The 20,825-nt window shown below is 47.9% G+C and overlaps 1 protein-coding gene and 1 non-coding gene across 2 annotated transcripts in view; both read left to right on the top strand.

Moving 5' to 3' along the window:
• LOC135815825 (GATOR1 complex protein DEPDC5-like) overlaps positions 1-20,825 on the top strand; it is a 33,381-nt gene that overhangs the window by 3,115 nt on the left and 9,441 nt on the right. Inside the window, exons 4-23 of the mRNA XM_065329166.1 lie at positions 234-322; positions 784-819; positions 1,131-1,178; positions 1,487-1,536; positions 1,904-1,973; positions 5,266-5,344; positions 5,780-5,841; positions 6,085-6,154; positions 6,713-6,785; positions 11,058-11,155; positions 11,385-11,462; positions 11,849-11,934; positions 12,435-13,705; positions 13,998-14,076; positions 14,452-14,679; positions 18,129-18,209; positions 18,670-18,761; positions 19,399-19,468; positions 20,121-20,222; positions 20,669-20,825. The exon at positions 20,669-20,825 is cut by the window's right edge and continues 116 nt beyond it. Of these exons, the coding sequence (XP_065185238.1) occupies positions 234-322; positions 784-819; positions 1,131-1,178; positions 1,487-1,536; positions 1,904-1,973; positions 5,266-5,344; positions 5,780-5,841; positions 6,085-6,154; positions 6,713-6,785; positions 11,058-11,155; positions 11,385-11,462; positions 11,849-11,934; positions 12,435-13,705; positions 13,998-14,076; positions 14,452-14,679; positions 18,129-18,209; positions 18,670-18,761; positions 19,399-19,468; positions 20,121-20,222; positions 20,669-20,825 (2,919 nt within the window). The remainder of the gene's footprint in view (positions 1-233; positions 323-783; positions 820-1,130; positions 1,179-1,486; positions 1,537-1,903; positions 1,974-5,265; positions 5,345-5,779; positions 5,842-6,084; positions 6,155-6,712; positions 6,786-11,057; positions 11,156-11,384; positions 11,463-11,848; positions 11,935-12,434; positions 13,706-13,997; positions 14,077-14,451; positions 14,680-18,128; positions 18,210-18,669; positions 18,762-19,398; positions 19,469-20,120; positions 20,223-20,668) is intronic.
• Trnad-guc (transfer RNA aspartic acid (anticodon GUC)) lies at positions 7,630-7,701 on the top strand. The gene has a single exon. It is a non-coding gene; the product is annotated as a tRNA-Asp (tRNA).

Below are 20,825 nucleotides of genomic sequence, written 5' to 3'. Positions count from 1 at the left end.
TGCTCTGGACGATGCACATGGTAAGCCATTCTTCAGTGAGAGTATGTTTCGTTTTCTCACCATGGCAATTCTGTTTCCGTGCTGCTCTTGCTAATCTTGCTTCCTGCGCGAAGGACAACTGCTTAGCATGGCAAACTAGTTTGCTGGAGAAAAAAAAAGCTAACTCTCGACATTGCGAGGTTTCAGCAGCTTGAAGTGCTCGAATATCACATTTCCTTTCTGGTTGCTCTTAGATGGAGTTATCAGCGTCCAGGAGAACGTTGCCAAACAGTTTCAGCTTCGAGCTCACCGTGATGTCCAAGTCCGAAAAATGGCGCCGCAGGTACTTATGTGCATGCATCAGGTGGTGATCACCTGTGCTGGCTTTCCTGCTTGATTTCCACTTGTATGCGGAAATACCTTGTAGGTTGTTCATATTCTATTTTGTCTGTGAAGTTGATGAGAGGCCTGTTAGATCCTATGCACCCTCCCTTTGCATGTCTTATCCCCCACTTGCATGCCCCTTTTCTCCACCTTGCATGTTCCTCTACGGGCTTAGTGTTGGCATTGTTTGCTCTCATGGGTCTGGCTTCAGGATTTGCAGCAGCACGGTCGATTATGTCAGCCCCCCCCCCCCGGTCATGTTATACCATTTCGACCTGTGTAGGAAGCCTGTAGTCTGTGCTCACACTGGTACCCTCGAGTGGTTACTGTATGCACATCAGACTGTATTGGCTTGCTGTGGCTTAGGGATGTGTATTGCTGTTCGTGTGTGTGTGTACCATATGTGCCGGTCTTCTTCAGGACGTGGAGGTCAACTTGGTGGAGCTTGTTCTCAAGGTACGACTCGAGACTTGTACAGATAGCTTTGTGTATCTGCCTAAGTTCTGTATAAGTTACGCTGTTGATGGTTGGTGTGTATCTCTTTGTATGAAGAGAACCCCTTAACCCTGTTTTGGATACTCTTTATTTTCTTTTGTTTGGCTTCAACATTTGGTTTGTTTTGCTTGCATACACTTTTGTAGCCAGAGTCAGTAGCCACTGGCCAATGCAGATTTTTGGCGGTCGTACTGCAGTAGGTTTGCTGCCTGTTGTGCACTCACATTGTCGGTGTATGATGTGTGTATGGTGTGTGGTGCTGTGCTATGTAGGACCAGTATGTTGGACGCAGTGACATGTACCGGATGAAACAATCACTGGTGAGTTGCTGCTGCTTGTGTTGCCTGTTGTGATCGGAGCTAAACGTAAGTAGAACTAAGCATTGCAGCTCTAGTGATACGTGTATGTCCTCTTGTCGAAGAAGGTAAGGACTGCGGAAGCCTGGAAGGAGTAGCAGAAACCTGGAAGGGGTAGCGGAAGCCTGCAATGGGTAGAGGAAGCCTGGACGGGGTAGGGAGGGACGCCTGGAAGGGGTAGAGCAAATCTGGAAGGGGTAGCACTACTCGCATGCAATGTAGTTCATGCTACAGCATGTCTGTGCCTTTATGCTGAATTCTGTTTTGTGTAGATTGGGTCATGCGCTTACGTCGGCAAGAAACTGAACTACAGCGGAATGCGGTGAGTAGCATTGCTAGTACTTGTTCTACTCAGCTTAGTATACTGGTGCTTGTACGGTGTCCAAGCTGCTGTACATGTACTTTACTCATGCTTAACATTGTGTATACTTCAAATATTCAATGTTGCTGTTGTGGCTGCTTCTGGCATTCATGTTCATGCTACCTTTGGCTCTGGTTCTGGCTTGTCTCGGGCTTGCCTCTTGTGTTCATGTGCATGCTTGCAGCTGGGTGTTACCATAGTGTATGGTTGTTGTATGGGTCTCTATCATCACCTGTCTCATTGCCTGCAAATAGTCTCAGTAAGTAATCGACAGCTACATGATTGTATACCGTCTGCTCTGGTATTGTCTCTGTGTGTATGTGTGCAGGATCAGTGTACGAGAGATGTGGCGCAAGAACAGCAAAGTCATGTGCGGCTGTATCTCCGAGCAAACGCGGGTAAAGAAAGCTGTTGGCTTTGTGTGACAATTAGGCGTTGTGTTGTGTGTGAAGTCAGTATGACTGGCTCTCGTACAGGCCGTGAGATTTAATTCTTTTATCTATTGCCTGTTGGCTGATCGATTGTGCACGCATGGAGAGTCGTCGATGTGGCTCCGTCAACGCTTCGCAGAGTGCACGAGACAGGTACGGTGTGAATCGTCTCTTGCTGTCCGTTTAGCTTGCTGATTGTTAGCGACATGCTGGATCTGACCAGGCAGAGCTCTGCCGCAACATTGCTAGCTACATAGGAGCACGTGCTGGCGTCGTCCAGCAGAGCATTAACTGTTAGTGACCGCTTGCCGTTCGATAGCTGTACGGGGACTGTCCGAATTGATGTCACCGTCCATACGGTCTGCTCCTCTCCCTTCGTGCTGCTTCCGAGGGAGACAGCACTGAAGTTCTCCGGCTGCGTCGTTGACTCTGAAGGCGGTTGACGGGGCTCACTGTGCAGCAGGCGATGGTGATGCTGCATACACCCGTCAATACCGCATTCCCGGTCCCGTGGGCAATCCTTGCCGCTGTGCCCAGTCGCAAGGCATCTATAACACGACTTGTTTCTCTTCGCTGCTGCCCAGCGCTGGCTTACAGCTTGTTTCTGAAACTCTGGGCAGCGCCAGATCGGGTGTTCGCCGCCATTGCAACACTGGCACGTGGACGTTGCGGTCGGCATGTTGCCGGCGGTGTTCGTCGCTGTTACGAACGTTGTCGTGCGCAGTTGCACCGCGTCATGAGCCGTTGCAGTCTGAGTTGGCAGATTCTGACTTGTCCCGCTGGCTGAAGGTTGGTTCCTTGTGTGATGCTGCTGGCTGATGCCTTCAATCGTTTCGTGGCGGCAGCAAGAACTTCTGCTTCAGCATTCAGCGACTCCAGCAGCACCTCGACCGATTCGCCTTTCTGGTGGTGGACTATCCAACGGCGATACTGTGCCAACAAGTTCACCGGAAGCTTCTGCTGGATCTGATGGTAGAGAATGCCAGTGCCAAGCTCTGTGTGCACACCGGCATCCTTCAATGTCACCACTAGCTTGCTGCTATGTCGAGCAAATCGGTAAATCGCTCCAGGTCATGGGCTCTACCGGATCGAATCAGTGGAGATCGTTCCAGCTCCTGCATCCTAACTAGAACTGTACTCACATTGTACAACAGAAGCAGCAGAGGAAAACGAAAATGAACACGTGTCTTTCAGTGGACGTGCTTCTGTCTAAGGGTGCTCGCACCTGACGGGGTGGCAGCGCCCCTAGTCAGACAATACAAGGCAAACAAAATAGAAATTAGCTGAATCACAGCGCGGGATTCCGAAACGAAACCTAAATTGTTTGTACCTGCTGCACAACGTAACAATTTCTCAATTCATAACATAATTTCAGACTGGCACTCGTAGAATTGTAGTTCGAATGTGCCACTTGATTATAGTAACAGCTACAAAGAGAGACTCTTCTAAACAAGGGGCATAGACAGGATAGTGATCAAGGGTGCCATGACTTTCCCCACACAAAGTGTGTGCACTTATGTTGGTCCTTTCATGAATAAAATAATCCGTGATATGGGGAGTGTGGGGGGGGGGGGGGGGGGGATTAGCCCCGCGTTTGACGCTGAAGATCCGTCAGTGAATGGCAAACCTCCGACCAGGGAGTAGTAATATGGTATTTTACTGCTCCCTGCTTCCAACTCATGATGGACTAAGTCCTGGATGCTGCTTTCTCCAGAATTATCACACTCTCCATTTCTCAACCCTTTTTTCTCTTTGTCGTGTTTGATAGTACAGTAAGGCATCCTTGATCAAACCGACGCTATTTCCCACAAAAAACGCAAACTGCACTTCAACGTTACTTTCACTCTTCTGCTGCTGTGTCCACACCTGCAATACACGAAAGAAACTCTTTTGCCTCTCCACAACCTCCAACGCAATCAACAGTCAGAACTGCATCATACAAAACATAGCGCGAACAAACTGCTACGTCTGACGTGTGTTTTCCATAGACCGTGGTGCTACTTCTACCCATGGCTTGTTTGTATGATTCTTTGCTTCTAACAAAACATATGGAGTGCAATACAAATCATGTGCTGAGCCTGCTGAGGCCTGACATGATACTGCACAACGGCAGGTACAAAGCGGAGTTGCCCTTGACTAGAAGTTTCATTGCAAAATGGTCAATCATGAGACAAAATAGTCAACTGCATGTGGGTTGGTTTCAGATAGTACATTGTAGATCTGAACCAGGGAGTAGTACAATACCTACTACTCCCTAGTCTGAACAGGGATTACTACAGAGTGCGATGTGCAGAGTTGCACATCATTTTTGAGAGGGGGGGGGGGGGGCGGCTTTGGCACCCAAAGCGCCCCCCCCTCCCTGCCTACGCCTCTGCCATCACTATGCTCCCGTATGCAATTTTGTTGTATTTGCCTGTGAGCTGTGATCATTGTAAAAATATATAAAATGATCGCGTCAGCGTTATCACCTCAATGCACAATCGACCGCACTGGAGGTGATGTACATCTGCTGCCGAAAGCCAGTGCTATGCGTGCAGAAGCAGCATGTCAAGGCGCTGAAACTCGTTACCTGAAGTGACAAGTGATGTCACTACCGAACTAGAGCTATGTCTGTTGTATTAAATTTGGCACCATTTCTCATTCTCTTGCATACTTCCTAATATGTAAAATAGGTGATAGGTTTCCGTAGCTACTAGTAGACGTTAGCGCTCAATCTCATTACGCGCCTTTCTATTGCATCATTATATTGGATGGCTTTGACTAGGTACACTTCATACCTTTGTACCCAATGATAGGAATGGATCAAAAAGCTTTTGGGAGATGGTTTTGGCAGTTGACTAAGTGATGAAATTGGCAAACTTATTGCTATGTGTGGTTAAATTTCGTCTCCTAAATCCCCTTTTCACTCTTTGCTGGGCACACAAAGGCAAACAATGAAAACCTTGGCAAATTCCGTTGTGACTCAGAGTTTCATGGCTGAACCAATCATCAGAGAACCATGAAACTCTGAGTCAGAATGAAATTTGCCAAGGTTTTCATTGTGTGCCTTTGTGTACGCCGCTCTGCCTCAATCAGGTATTGAGCACTTTCGCAGAACCTAAGCATACTGCCTCTGTTTTCGCTGGGTAGAAATGTTTCTGATGCTGCAGTAGCATTCTTGTTGTGTGTTGTGTGTGTTTGTTGTTTCAAGCATGATGAAGTGTGCAAATGGTGACTCGTGTTGCTGTTGATGTGTGCATGTTTCCTTCTCCCGTGCTAGATTGTTTACCGGTCGGCTTCAGCGTCCATGCTGTTTCTTGTCCAGCTCAGTTCTGAGATGTGGCAGTTCAACAAGAATGGTAGGTGAACCGAGACATCATAATTGTCTATGATCATCGCGTAAACTTGCACGATCTGAATTCCATGTGATCCCCATAGCTCCGCGGCGCCAACAGATCATTTCTGTGTAGCGTTGATGCACCGTGACCGGAGTTCAAAGTGCTCGTTCATATCCATGTCTATTCCTTCAGTTTAGCGTAGCTGTATCGGCCATTCACATACGCCATCCCGACCATGTCGCAGCAGCTTTCGAAACAGTATTTGATCGAGATTGTGCACGATTAATGGCACAGTAGTCTTGTAAATTACAACACAAATAGACTGGACAGACCTGCACTCATTATAGCTTATGTGGTAATAGTTTTGTCTGCCCAGTGCTTTGAAGTAGAGTGTATTTTCTACACGCTGGCAGTGGTCTAGCAACTCGTCTGCCTTGTTTGTTTTCTTGTACGAAGGCGAGCTGTTCCTGGAAACTGCCATTGACGGCTTCTTTGCTGACCTGATATCACACTGGAAGGTGAGTGTGCTGTGCACACTGTGCTTGTCAAGACATTACAGTCTGAAATATGTCAGTGCTTAGCGCAAAATTCTCTTTCAATTAACACCCACTAGATCCCTGTACGCTTTCTTGTGTAATCGTTGGTGTCGTATCAGCTCATATCTACATGTACATGTACTTGTATAACTTACTACTCATTCAGATGTTGAGTGGCTCAAAATGAGTTCAGCTTCCTGATTTTTGATTTGTTCTTGCTAACAGCGGCAGCAGTGCAACCACCAGATGACCATTGTGCTGTTCTCACGATCTCTCTATACGGCACAAGAATACGGTAGGATGCACATGATAGGATTTCATGTAGATGCTCAGTAAGGTCTGATTTGGCGATGTTCCAGCATCCGCCATGATAACAGTCATGTTTGTACATGGAAGCTCTGCACGAGGGTCCTTGTCACCCTTATGTAGAGGTGTAGCGTATGCATTTCCCTACTTGGTAGTATGGTTAACTCCATCACTTCATGCTCAACAGATGTTGACATTGATACCTTGGACAAATTTAGTGAATACTGGTCGATGTGATATCACATAAAAAGAAGGAAACAAAGTGTTTCTGCTTTAACTCTTGAGTTTCACGGTTTTACCGATCGTCAGACAGATGTGGTGTCATGTGTGATGTTGCTGTGCATAGTGTACATTGTGCATTGTACATTGTACTTGAATGTACTAATAGACCCATGTGAATATTTCTGAGTTTTGTTATCCCATGAAGTATCAGACAGAGGGGCACATGCGTGTCCGCTCTTGTGTTGTATAACAGATGGATGGTTTGCTTTGGAAGAGGTCAGTGTTGCTTACAGACCTTCGTTTTCGTGTGCATTCGTTTCTTTAGATCTTCTTTCACCTAAGCAGCAGCAACTTCTCTGCCAAACGTGTGATGGAAACTACTATCAAGACTTTTACAGGTAGGTTTGTCCTGGTTCTGCTTCCTTTTCATGCTGTATAACATGGAGAGTGCTCTGATAGCTTCTTTGCCAGCCACTCTGTTGCTACCGGGGTGGGTTGGATGGCTGCTGCTGCTACTGCTGTACTTATTGCATCTCAAGCAATCAACTTACTAGGCTTCTGTCAACGTGTGTGGCAAACGGTTAATGATGCTAGTAGAATATTTATTATTTAAGCCTTGCTCTGTGTGGCCTCATTGGCCTGCTAGTCCGTTTGGCCAATTCAGCTTAATGTGGCCTTAGGCTTAGTGCAACAGTTAGAGCAGTCGTAGTTAATTACTTCTGAAGTACCATCATTTTTCCTTTGATATTGAAGACACATTTTGGACATACCGTAAAGCACCGGCAGAGCGCCTGTCTCGTGAGAATACTCCACCTTGATTTACAGCCAGGCACAGGGAAACCATGTGACCAAGTTTAGCTGAGGCCATAGTATCCGCCATACATACCGTGTGTGAACCTGAGTGTACAGGGAGTACACATTCTCACACGCCAGCTCACTGTTCTTGCGTGGAGCTCGTTTCTGTTTGAAAGTGAAGTGATGGATTGGTTGTACACATTGCCCAGTGCCGTGTGCGTGTGTGCATTGTGTAATGTAAAGATAGGACTCGCTTATCCGCTCCGAATCCTTAAAACAACCATGGAAAAGTCTAGGTGGCTGGGCACTCTTATGGTACATCACTGTACTGCTACTTGGAGTACAGTATTAGTATTGCCCTTCTGCAGAACTTTGGATTTCCACTCTACTCTTCCATCTCTGAATCCTTGGCTTATAGCAGGCACATCTGTAATGGCCTCCAGTCAATCCTCGGTAGTATAGTGGTAAGTATCTCCGCCTGTCACGCGGAAGACCCGGGTTCGATTCCCGGCCGGGGAGGACATTTCTTTTTTGTTGAAGGGAGAAATTGTTCTTCCTGAACTTCCTGAAAACAGACTTGTTTCGTCAGTAGAGCTTGGTCGTGCTAATTTTTGGATCTTCAGTGGTTTGTGTGGATGCATGATAGTGTCATCGAATCGTATCCGTCTGATCATGTGATGCAACAAATCACAACAGATTCTTGCACTGCTGAAGCAGTCTCTTCACAGTAAGGGGACTACACATCAGCTAGGAGTGACTGGACTGGGCCCTGAGAGTCGAGGGACCTCTGATGGTAAAAGAAAAAGGATTTTTCTCATGTAAACGGCCCCTCAGAGTGAACACAAAAGATTGTGAAAAGATTGCTCCCCAGTAGCATAGCACTGTACCTCGAAATTACTACTATTGTATGTATTTAAAAAGAAAGGGGGGGGGGGTGGCAACTGACAACCGCTCTATTCAGTTGCTATTTATTCACAATCGCCGCATGTGCTGGATGAAAAATTCTTTATCGTGATGTCGAAAAATTTGGACGTTTCGGACCAGTCACCCATCATCAGAACAAGTTACAAGGGGCGAACCTGGCCTTCTATAGCGAAAGCAAGCGACAACGTATGTATGTCCATGTACAAAAACAAACGAAACACACAATAGCCGTATGAAATACCGTAAAATTCCGTAAATAAGCCCACCCTAAATAACGCCCATGTCCGATAATAAGCCCAGTTTTAGGCGGTGTACACTTCAAGTCCGTTTTAGCGCCCATGCCCGAAATAAGCCCAGGGCGTAAAGTGGACTCAAAATGACCAGCGCGCGAGCGTGCGTTCGTGTACAAACTGTAGAAAAGTTGCCTTGTACTTACCATAGCAAGTGGTTTACTTATCAAATCTGTAATTTATCACTGCATTCTTGGTTACGACCAAATTTCCAGCTGTGGTTTGATGTACCTGTACCGCGCTCAGTGTGAATGGTGGTTCACTGAAACTAGTGGGTTGCTGATAGATTGATCTTCTGCAGATTGCGTCCGAAATAATGCCCATGCCCTAAAATAAACCCATGCCCAAATATACGCCCGGTTTTTGACGCTCTGCAAAGTATACGCCCGTATGTATGTATTATTTTAGTCGATTTTGACATTTTTAATTTTTAATTTTACTATCAAGTACACAACCTACTCGTCAGAAGGGGAGAAGACAACATAATATACAATTAGAAAACATCAGGGAAAGTAGAGGCTGCAAAGCAAGCCTATGCTGGTGAGGCAAGCCCACAGCACCGACCTATGGTCTCGGCATTAATGATAGCTTGCATAGACCTCGGTCCTACCGGTAGGACCTACCAGTAGGACCATCATACACAGACATGCTGCATGGCCTCTGTTCTAACATTGACCTAAAACGTGACCCTAAACTGTTGCTCAGGGGCTAATGAAGGAGTCCACAAATTTTAGACGTGATCGCACAAGGCATACTACGAAATTCCATGGTAACAGCCCATGGTAACCATGGAAACGGTGTATGGAATTATGCATTCTACTGCCTTGGCAGACTAATAAAAACATTAGTACCTCACCACGATTGATGTGCCATGGTCAAAACTCACTTTGGACAGAGTTGCTAGCGCTCCGACAGGAGTATGTGCGGCCATTTTGACAATTGATAAAATTGCGCGTATGTAATGCACTGGACATAGCCTTGCATTTTGCGCCATTACTTTGCCTGACAAAGACCTTATCTCAACAATTGTTTCAAGAAATTTCTCAACCAAAAGCACTTTTGCAGCGCGATTTCTTGGGCCCTACCGGTAGGACCCGTGGTCCTACCGGTAGGACGGCATGCAAGCTATCATTAACGTGGGCTTGCGCCAAGAGTACATAACCCCCCCCCCCCCCCCCCCCCAGAGTGTGCAACGCCGATCCAGCTCTGTGTAGGGTCTTGGTCGAGCGGAATCGGATCTTCTGATGTCATGCGTACACTTCACACCAGCGCAAGGCCGGTCTCGAGGCAGGGCACCATTGTTTTTGATCCAAGAGTACCCGCGACTCCCCGGGTTCCCCTCAGATGTGTACGGTATTATGACGCAAAGATCCGATTCCGCTCGACCAAGACCCTATGCAGAACTGGATCAGGCGTTGCACACTCTGGGGGGTTATGTACTCTTGCTTGCGCATATCATCACTATAAGGCCCTGTTGAATGAATACAACATGGATAACACTTCATGAATACAACATGGATAACACTTCATGAATACAACATGGATAACACTTCATGAATACAACATGGATAACACTTCATGAATACAACATGGATAACACTTCATGAATACAACATGGATAACACTTCATGAATACAACATGGATAACACTTCATGAATACAACATGGATAACACTTCATGAATACAACATGGATAACACTTCATGAATACAACATGGATAACACTTCATGAATACAACATGGATAACACTTCATGAATACAACATGGATAACACTTCATGAATACAACATGGATAACACTTCATGAATACAACATGGATAACACTTCATGAATACAACATGGATGACACACACATTTCAGGGGTTTTTTCGCCGGTACAGATAATGAATTTACACAGTGTAAGCTTTAAAAGGCCTCTTTTACGGGCAAACAGAATACAATTGACAGTGGCATGGCGAATGATTAGAACACAACACCAAAAAATGAAAACAATTGTATGTGTGAAAAAACGCAAAACGAGAAACAAAAAAACAAAAAAAACAAAAAAACAAAAAAAACAAACAAAAAAAAACAAACAAAAAACAAAAACCAGGAAAATACAAGGGCACTGTCCTGCCCACCATCGTCTCCAAAACCTCACAGCCGGCCCTCCGAGATTGCCAACTCTCGCAATGCATTCACAGGACGGTGATATGACGATCGAATACAACATGGATAACACTTCATGAATACAACATGGATAACACTTCATGAATACAACATGGATAACACTTCATGAATACAACATGGATAACACTTCATGAATACAACATGGATAACACTTCATGAATACAACATGGATAACACTTAATGAATACAACATGGATAACACTTCATGAATACAACATGGATAACACTTCATGAATACAACATGGATAACACTTCATGAATACAACATGGATAACACTTCATGAATACAACATGGATAACACTTCATGAATACAACATGGATAACACTTCATGAATACAACATGGATAACACTTCATGAATACAACATGGATAACACTTCATGAATACAACATGGATAACACTTCATGAATACAACATGGATAACACCTCATGGCTGTGGCTTGCTCTTGTATGCTCCTTCGTCGTTGTCTGTTCATGCCGGGGTGTGTAGGGTTGTGGTGGACAGCGAGAGCCGATCGGACTGGGGTGGGCTGCTGGGATCGCTACGGCAAGCCTTTCTACAGCACTGCAGAACAATGAACCAGCAACGTGAGTGTCATCACTACAGGCATGGTGTGTGTAGAATGTGCCTCTGGCCAAATGGAAGGGCAGAACAGGAAATGTTGGGGATTTTTACTTAAAGGTTGGTAAATCTAGTGAAAAGACGTAGCTTTCATGTTGATGGTATGGCCATCTTGATGCGTTCGATCTGTATCTGTCTCCATAATACTGCATGATTGTCTTGATATCTTTGGCTGACTGCTTGCTGTTGACATAGATGAGGAGCTTGGCTGTGGCATCAACTCCCCTGCTAGCCGTGGCAATCTTCTTGAAGCACTCAATATGGCAGTAAACGGTAAGTGGAGGCTGATGCTGGCACCTCAGCCGGGATTGTTGCAGCATTTGCATGTACAACCGCTATCTAGTGCGGTGACGGCAAAGTTTCACATCACGCGGCATGGTTCAATTGCTTAGGCTGGCAAACAGTGAAATGTTTTGCTTGTTGCCCACAACAATGTTCACCGACTACAGTGCATTTCAAAATAAAAAGCAATCCTGGCAATCACCGGGGGAGTTTGCCGTCTTGCCGTATGAGCTGCCTGGAAAAACTCGCTGTTAACTCGAAGAAATAGTTTGCCTCATTTTTCACTCGCGTGTTCTCTTCGGTCTCCTTTGTTATGCCCTTGTCCTGGTAATGAACTTCTGACTGTGCTCACCACTGTGCTCACCACGCCATGACAGCGTATAGTCGTCACTACGTGGACTGCAACTTTGAGAGGAATGGACAGCAGGTGATCGTGGTGACGTCCGGCGTTGGTGTCTTTGAGGTAATGCTGCCCCGTACCGCCGCTGCTGCCCCGTGCTGCCGCTGCTGCTCTGATAAGTGTTAGCATTGTTAGCACTGCTGCTGATGATCATTGCATGTTGCGTGTAATCACTAGTGCTGCCGGTCTGTTGTGTGACCACCTTACTAGTGCTTCTACAAGAGTTGCTCCTTTTTCATAATTTCCTCGCCGTGCAGTTCTTCTTTGAAGTACCAGTGGGCAGACGCTATTTTTTAACAAATACAAGACATGATCAGGCGCGTGCCCCGTATGGGTTCCTGGGTGCCCGGAACCCCCCTTTTTTCGCTCAAAATGCAGGATTTTGCTTCATTTCTTGAAAATGTTCCCGGGGGAGGCCCCCCCCTGAAGGGCGCCGGCGCACGCGCCTGATGATATGATAACAATGTGAGGATGCCCTTACCCTTTGTTTCCTCCTCTGCTGTTAGCTAGGGTGATATGCCTGTGATGTGTCACACTCCTGCTGCTGTGGCGTGCCCATGCAGGTAGAGCGTGACTTGATGACGCTGACCAAGCTGCGCATTGTCGAGCTGGGCATTGGTGCCGACCTGGTGTGCCTGGCTGAACAGCCTCTGCACCATGTGCCCCTGTTCATCTTCAGCTCCGGCCCTGGTGTCAATCCGTACAAGATTCCCCACTGGATAAACCATAGCTATTACAAACCGAAGAAGGCTGCCAGTGACGTCCAGTCGCGCTTCCAGCCGCGTATACATATGCCCAAGCAGTTCAGTCCGATAGGCTTTCAGAAGTCCTGCTCGCATAACGGCATTGAGATCAACGCCATGACCAGCTCGTCCGGTCCTCCTACCAATCTGCTGGTTACACGCTGTGAGAGGGTGTCGAGTGCCAGTACAAGTGGCACTCCCATGCCAGATATGTCACTCAGCGTGCAACGTTTACACTTTGACATTGCTCAGCTGGACTTTGACGGTTATGATGGCAATGTATTTGCCTATCACACCCGAAACCGGAGCAAAGCCAAGGGGCCGATGGCAACGAAGCAGCGTTCAAGGAGCACGGATGACCTGATGAAGGTATCGCCAGAGGAAGACCAGCGTAGCCGTACGTCTACATCGCATCCGCTCGTCGGGTCTCCGCCGATGGCCGTTCCGGGCACGCGCCGGGGCCGGTCTGCATCACGTGACACGCCAACTTCCTATCGCTCTCCTGTGTCCAGTCGCCATGCGTCCGTAACGCACAGGACAGCGGCTCTGCCGACGTCACTACGCATCTCCTCCACCAGCATGCCAAAGGCACGCTCCTTTCAGCAGAGCGGACTTGGCAGCAACCAGTCTGCGATGCATCTGTCATCGTCCGCGTCCAGCAAATCCATGTCTCGCCCGCACTCCCTGGAGCTACTGATCAATCCGTTTTCCAACCAGCCGAAACCCAAGATGACAGCAAACAACGCCCGATGGAGACAGGCCTTCCCAGTGGACGATTCTGGAAAACCCATGCAGGAGCATCACACTGTGGTCCGCGAGACTATGTGCGGTGTGCCCGAGGAAGGAGAGCCCGATGTTGTCTTCTTTGCAGGCGCCGAAGAACCGGAGTTTGACGAAACGGATCGGCAGCGTCTACAGGAGCGTTTCTCTCATGCCGGCCATGCTGCAGTGGCAGCACGTAACGCGTCCAGTGCTGGTAGTGGTGATGAGCTGGTCACACTGGATTCCAGTATGTCCACCATGCAAGAGGAGTCGCTCATGCGACAGCCATCATCGCAGAACAAGTCCAACAGCCTGCTATCAAGTTACCAGTGAGTACAGTCATGTAGTATTGTTGTGCTGTATCAACACAAATACACAATCATAGTGTTATGGCATGCCCAGTTTGAGCTGAAAGCGTTTCTCAAGCTTGCACCTGGTGCTCTTTTTAAAATTATTTTTAACTATGTTTTGAGATCACAAGGTCCAGGAGCAGCCCGGTACACTTTTTTGAACGTGTCTTGGGATGTTTACCCACCCATTCTTATGCTTTGTGCAGTCCGTCTCAATGACCATCTGCTTCACTGTTTGTTTCATCGTGTTTCCTTGACTGTATCTGTACAGCTCCAGCAAGCGACTTCTGCAACCGGCCGAGAACGCTGTGCCCTCCGAGTACACGGAGAAGCAGGATTTCCTGAAGGAGGTGAGTTCTGAAGTCACAGCTACACACGTACAAGTGCAGTACACTGTCTTTTAGTATGCATGTGTGTTTGTGTGCACTCGTGCGTGTGTCATGTGGTGTGATTCTTCAGTCATTATTCTACTGTAGCGGACATTGAAATCCGTTGAGAAGTCAAGCGGTCACGGGGCGCTGGCCTTGCAGCCGCGAGCACTGCTGGTCCATCTTTACAGTGTGTGCGTGAACTACAGTGCATGTATGCGCTAGAAACAGTAAAGGCACCAGCCCCGGGCATCTAATCGGATTTCAATGACCACGACAGTATTCACCCCCTACTGCTGAATAAGTATGTATGCACCGTCCTACTGCCTTTGTCTGTTTGCTTGCCGGTGTTCTTAGGTTCGTCTCGATTGGAAGTCACTGGCTGAGCCGGCCTGTCTTCCGCTGGGTACTGACTTTGAACCGGAGAACCTGAGCACGGACTTCATGGAGTCCCAGTACACGCTCTACTACGACGACGAGAAGTGGGACACGCAGATGGAACGGGCAGCGGCTGACGTGGCCGGTCACCCCGACCTGTCCGAGCGCCAGATCTTCTTTCAGCTGGTGCTACAGCGATTGGGACAGGTGAGCAACATGCAGCAACATGCAGCAACATGCAGCAACATGCAGCAACATGCAGCAACATGCAGCAACATGCAGCAACATGCAGCAACATGCAGCAACATGCAGCAACATGCAGCAACATGCAGCAGTACACACATACATTGTGATACTACCGTAAAGTACCATTGATCCCCCCCCCCCCCCCACGCCGTGTCGCTTCCCAGCTGTTTTTTCGGCAGGGTCGGAAATTAGATCAAGTCGTTCAAGTGCAGTACGATGCACAGGGGGCGGAAATTAGAGCGGGGGCGGATCAACGGTACTTTACGGTACATGTGCCAGCATGGAGATTTTCCCTTTTTCCCATTACTGTTGTCTGGTATGTGAAACTCAAAGTTACAACATAATCTTCAGCCTTTTCTTCTTGTTTTAAGTAGCTCTGCCCTTGGGTATCCAGCACTCTATTGCACGGTCTGACGTTTCTGTTTTAGCAATACAGTCCTGGCGACAATGTGACTGTGTAGATGACGGTATCCAGGATGATCACTAGTTCAGCGTCTGCTTCGGTTGTACACCGGAGCATGTGCATGTGCTAGTTGGAATCCAGTTGTGATTCAAAAGGTAGGAAAACGTGTGCGCACCTCTCTCCAGGCTTCCGTAAAAAGACTAACACCAGCGCCCTCCTGTGAAAAAAAACTGGCGCTCTCCTGCTTATTTGTCGATGTTTGCTTTTTTTCAGCCCATTCAACGAAAATGCAGTCGATAGTCACTATCACTAACAGAGGGTTCATAAAGGCACACTTGTCTAGGGTGATGTCGGGGTACGTTGCATTTTGGGTGGCAAGACAATTTTGGAAAATGGGATAAAATGGGTTGCGGGGTAACTGTATGCCCTGCCCCCACCCCTACTATTTTTTACCTGGCTAGAACCATGAACATGGTTAGCATTTTACCGTTTGCCCAAATTTCGACTGTTGGCCTGTACCGTTAGCGGTGACATGTCATGAAGTTTCAGTCGCTGATGCTCCCATGCGGTATAGTCGCACACCTGCTCAGGCCGTATGAGGGTCGTCGGCATGATGCCACCCTGCTATATGCCAGTGAAGTGTTGCAGCAGATCCACGCACATATCCCTTATCCCGGAGTTGTCCCTGATTTCGTCGTAGGTTATCCTTTGGAAGCTGAGTTGACAATGCCATATCACGGACTAAGCGCCACCCCACACGGCCACGGGACACAACATAGTATTGACCAATGGGTTGAAGGAATAGCCGTGGCCTTGTCCACATGTTATTAAGCAACTGGAACTGTGCCATGACGCCAGCGAACCACCACTCAACGCAGATTCTTGACTTACTCATTTCTAGGTTGAAATGCAGTTCCTATGTGTCCACCCTCCTCTTGAACTGCATGATATGCCTTTATGGAAGAAATCACACATCTCCATACTTCAACATTCAGCCCCCAACTCTGCAACAGTATCTGATGTAGTAATAATTCATTTCAAGAATGAGTTTCACAGTACAACAGTGGAAACAAGGCTTAGTTTGCTGCAACTCTCAGTTTCATGCGCAGTGCTCAAGAATAAGATAGTAGTTATGTCAGGCCCTGAGCAACTCCATATGCAGACAGCGCTCTTCTGCTTCCAGCCGGAATCTCTCCCGGGCCAGTGCAAGCTCTTGCTTTCGCAGATCCAGGTCCTCCCTCTTCAACTGCATACGCTCATTCACTATCTGTTGTATATTAAGCCGCTTCGGGGCAGGCTTGCAACAATCGGGAGCCATGGCTGCTGGTCCTGCTGCAGTTGCGGTTACTTCACCCGTGGCTGTTGTTGCTGCTGTTGATTCCATAGCTGCGCCTGCTGCCGACCGCTTTTCTTTGTATTTTGCCAAGGCTGCAGGATGCACGCCAGCAGCAATGCTCTTCCTGTCTGCCTTGGACTTCGTGTCGGGTTTGCAGCTCACCTGCACCTCCTTCTCTCTCCAAATCTCAAGCACATCGTCCAATATTTGCTGTCTCTCTGTGTATGGCTTCTCAACTCCAGATCTGCAGCCAGTAAACGAACAGTCAACTTTATTCAAAATTACTATGACGCAGCCCTTGTCAACTTTCTTACTGGCCAGCCACGCTTTGCGCTCTGCACATTCCAGCCTGGTATGGCCCTCGGTCTCGCAAAAGAAGCAGGCCTCTTTTCCGATGACTTGCTTCAATTTATTGACTTGCTCGATTTGGACTTTCCGAATGACTTTGTGCGTGAGCAATCTCTCCTGATATGCCCAGGCTCACGGTACGTCAAATGGTGTGTGTTTTTTTGTAAAAACAAAAAAACAAAAAACAAAAAAACGTACAGCACAACCCACCACCACCGACTGGTAGCAACAGCAGCCACACTCCTTGACAGAATCTGAACCGAGACGGGTGCTCGAACTGCATCAGCACATCCTGTCACCATCATCTCCTTTCCTGCGAAGACCAACCGCCGCGGCAACCGGGTTTGCTGAGCAACGTCAATCGATACACCTGCCCAGCATCTGCTCGATGACCATAGCATCCTTGTCGCCGGCGTCGGTGTGACCAAACATGGTCAGCAGGCGTCTCGGATCTGCCACAACGGCATCCACACTTTCGTCTTCTCGCAGCCGCCTGTTCGTAAAGGATCTGTATGCTACGCTCTTGGACGCTCCAAAGGACTTCATCATAGCCGCCGCTACTTTGTCCTTTTTCTTCTTGTCAGTGTCTTCCATTGTACTAATAACAAGGAATGTGCCGCCTTCCAGAAATAAAGGCACGAGCGGTCAATTCAGGTCATCCAACCGTGTTCTTGGGAGTCGCAGGTACATCGATCGTTTCCTTCTCGTCTTGCTGCGGGTCAGGAACAGGGATTACTTCCAGGAGTTTGACACAACTGAAAAAACCCTAATAAACATGATTATGATATCTGAACAAGTTGCAACTGTGACCACCAACTTGGCCTGTTGAAATGATTCAGGAGAGAACATTGAAGGAAAAATGAAAAGAAGTCCAACTGCATCTTCGCCAATTCGACTGAAGACCGAAACACACCAGCAACAAACTGAACATGCAGGAGTACTGTGAGTCTGTCACGTGAACGAGATACTTCAAGTAACTTTTCCAGAAAGGCAAATCGTACCTTGAGACACGCACAGGGGATGATTCCATATCTAGAAATCGAAGTAAAGCGGAGGAAAGAACCTTTGCGAGAGACAGCACAACTGAAAACGACTGAAGCGTGCACCACATGGGCATTTCATATTTCCCGCGAAAAGGAGCGAGCATGCGCGCTGAAGGGAAAAATGTGAAAATAGGGCGCGGAAAGAGTTGGAACCAAACCGACGGTATTTCGGATGCTGGGTTGAGTACCGTTGGATTTAGCGTAAACGGTAGCATGCTTACCATGTCTATTGTAGAATCAATCTCCACATGTCGTGCATTTTCTTTCTCTTGCATGCCAGGGATTTCAACTGATCGACAGCAAGTTCAAGGGCGAAGTACAAACGTTGAAGTTGGAAACTGGCCAAACTATGCCCATGCGGGTAAGCACAGCATGCACTGTAAATGCGGGTTTTTTAATGGTAGGTGTTGTGTCTATGGATACAGTAGTCATTGACTTTTTTACACCACTGTTGCATCAGAAGTTTAGGACCAGTACTGGAAAACCTATGAATACGCACGGAGTCGCATCCTTCTTAGCAAGCCTTGGATCTGCTGTGTCGTACTCAGAGACTACCTGTATCTTTGTGGTTGGTGTTGTACGGCGTAATTGGCTACATCACTATCCGGTGATGAATGAATCTCTTGTCAGTAAGTGAATGGAATCCATGGTCTATAGTTGTGATGCCCCGCTCAAGAGTCCACTGTCTGCTTGAAAATAACGTTGCATGCATTGTTCAATTTGTTATGTTGGTTAATTGTCAGAGGCTGTGTTTCATGTATTCCATTGTATGACAGGCTGTTCACTGTTGTGTTGCATTCTGGTTCTGTTCATGTGTATAGTCTGAGTACTGGCTTGTGCTTGGCCAGCATATCCATCGACTGCGTCTGCAGAGTGCTAGCTCTGGTATTGAGATAACTCGCTACAAACCAAGGTATGGAGGCGTAACATTGCTGGAAACTAGCATGATTGTCTCGTGTCAGCCAAGTGAGTTCTGTGTCTGCCCTGCGCGTCCGACATCAGGCTCGGTCCTTCGTCAATCTGCCTGTGTGTGTTTGTGTGTGCATGTTTGTGTATGTGTGTGTGTGTGTGTGTGTGGTATACGTGTGGTGTGTGTGTGTGTGTACGTGTGGTGTACGTGTGGTGTACGTGTGGTGTACGTGTGGTGTACGTGTGGTGTACGTGTGGTGTACGTGTGGTGTACGTGTGGTGTACGTGTGGTGTACGTGTGGTGTGCGTGTGGTGTGTGTGTGTGTGGTGTACGTGTGGTGTACGTGTGGTGTACGTGTGGTGTGTGTGTGTGTGTGTGTGTACGTACGTGTGGTGTGTGTGTGTGTGTGTGCATGTGTGTGTGTGTGTGTGTGTGTGTGTGTGTGTGTGTGTGTGTGTGTGTGTGTGTGTGTGTGTGTGTGTGTGTGCATGTGTGTGTGTGTGCATGTGTGTGTGTGTGTGCATGTGTGTGTGTGTGTGCATGTGTGTGTGTGTGTGTGCATGTGTGTGTGTGTGTGCATGTGTGTGCATCTGTGTGCATCTGTGTTCATGTGTGCATGCATGCGTATATGTTTGTTCAGGTACCAATATGCAGCTTCACCTATCAACTATAAGTACTCCCTGTCTTGTCAGAGTTCATGCTGCTCTACGGTACGTAATTCTATACTCACTGGGAGCGTTAGCCAGCTTACAAGAAGGGTAAAGGACAGCACAGTGGGACAATGACATGACAGAGGAGTCATAGGGAGTGATCAGTCTTGGACCATGCTCCAACCCAGGGCCCTGGCAGGGCGTCCCGGGGCATGCTCCAACCCAGGGCCCTGGCAGGGCGTCCCGGGGCATGCTCCAACCCAGGGCCCTGGCAGGGCGTCCCGGGGCATGCTCCAACCCAGGGCCCTGGCAGGGCGTCCCGGGGCATGCTCCAACCCAGGGCCCTGGCAGGGCGTCCCGGGGCATGCTCCAACCCAGGGCCCTGGCAGGGCGTCCCGGGCATGCTCCAACCCAGGGCCCTGGCAGGGAGTCTCAGAACATGCTCAAACACAAGGCCATCCTAGGGAATGAACTGTTTGTTAGTTTTTAATGTATTCACATGAATGGCATACATGCACGAAAAGTCCTATCGTCATCCCATGAACACGTCGTGATTGACAGACAAATGTTGTCAGGCAGGTCTAGTGTAGCCATGGCAGCACGGTCTGTGCCTAGATACCAGTGCGTGCTTGTGTGATGTGCATCCACCTCATTGCCATTGTTTATCTGCCTGGCCGGTGGTGTACGATGATCGCTGTTTGCCCTTGCTCAGATGCACAATGTCCAGTTCACACATCCCACCCTGGACGAGTATAACTGGAACTACCTGGACCAGTACGTGTGTGGTGACCGGTCATTCTGCGATCTATTGGAGGTCAGTGAACTGTTCGCACTGGTAACTTCTTCATGTATATGTATATGTATATGTAGCTCACACAAGCTACTAGATGTATTAGCTTGTGCCATTTGCATCTACAGTCAGGGTTTACGATAGTATGATTGGGGCACTGATTGTGGGGTGTATTCCGGTTTCTGTGTGATGTGTAGTCATTGTTCTATACATCCAGGAGAAGTCATGTGCAATGTGGTTTGAATCTACACATGCACATTGTGTGTGTGTGTGTGTGTGCGTGTGTGTGTGTGTGTGTGTGTGTGTGTGTGTGTGTGTGTGTGTGTGTGTGTGTGTGTGTGAGTGTGTGTGTGTGTGTGTGTGTGTGTGTGTGTGTGTGTGTGTGTGTGTGTGTGTGTGTGTGTGTGTGGTGTGTACTCGTTTGTTCACGGATATGTGCTTCTCTTCCCTGTGTTCTGGTTTCATGTCAGTCTCTGAAATACTGGCGCTGTTGCTTCCTGCTCCTGCCACTTGTGACAGCGACTAAATCCGGGCATTCTCAATCCGGCTCAACCGAGGAAGGTCCTACTGTAGCACAGTCTTCTTCCAAGGTGTCTGTTTCAGAAGCCCTCGTTGACTCTGCCTTCA

This window comes from Sycon ciliatum, chromosome 4, assembly GCF_964019385.1.
Source record: "Sycon ciliatum chromosome 4, ocSycCili1.1, whole genome shotgun sequence".
Taxonomy (NCBI): Eukaryota; Metazoa; Porifera; class Calcarea; order Leucosolenida; family Sycettidae; genus Sycon; species Sycon ciliatum.
The sequence above is the reverse complement of the archived record's forward strand: the minus strand, read 5'-3'. Positions and strand labels throughout refer to the sequence as shown.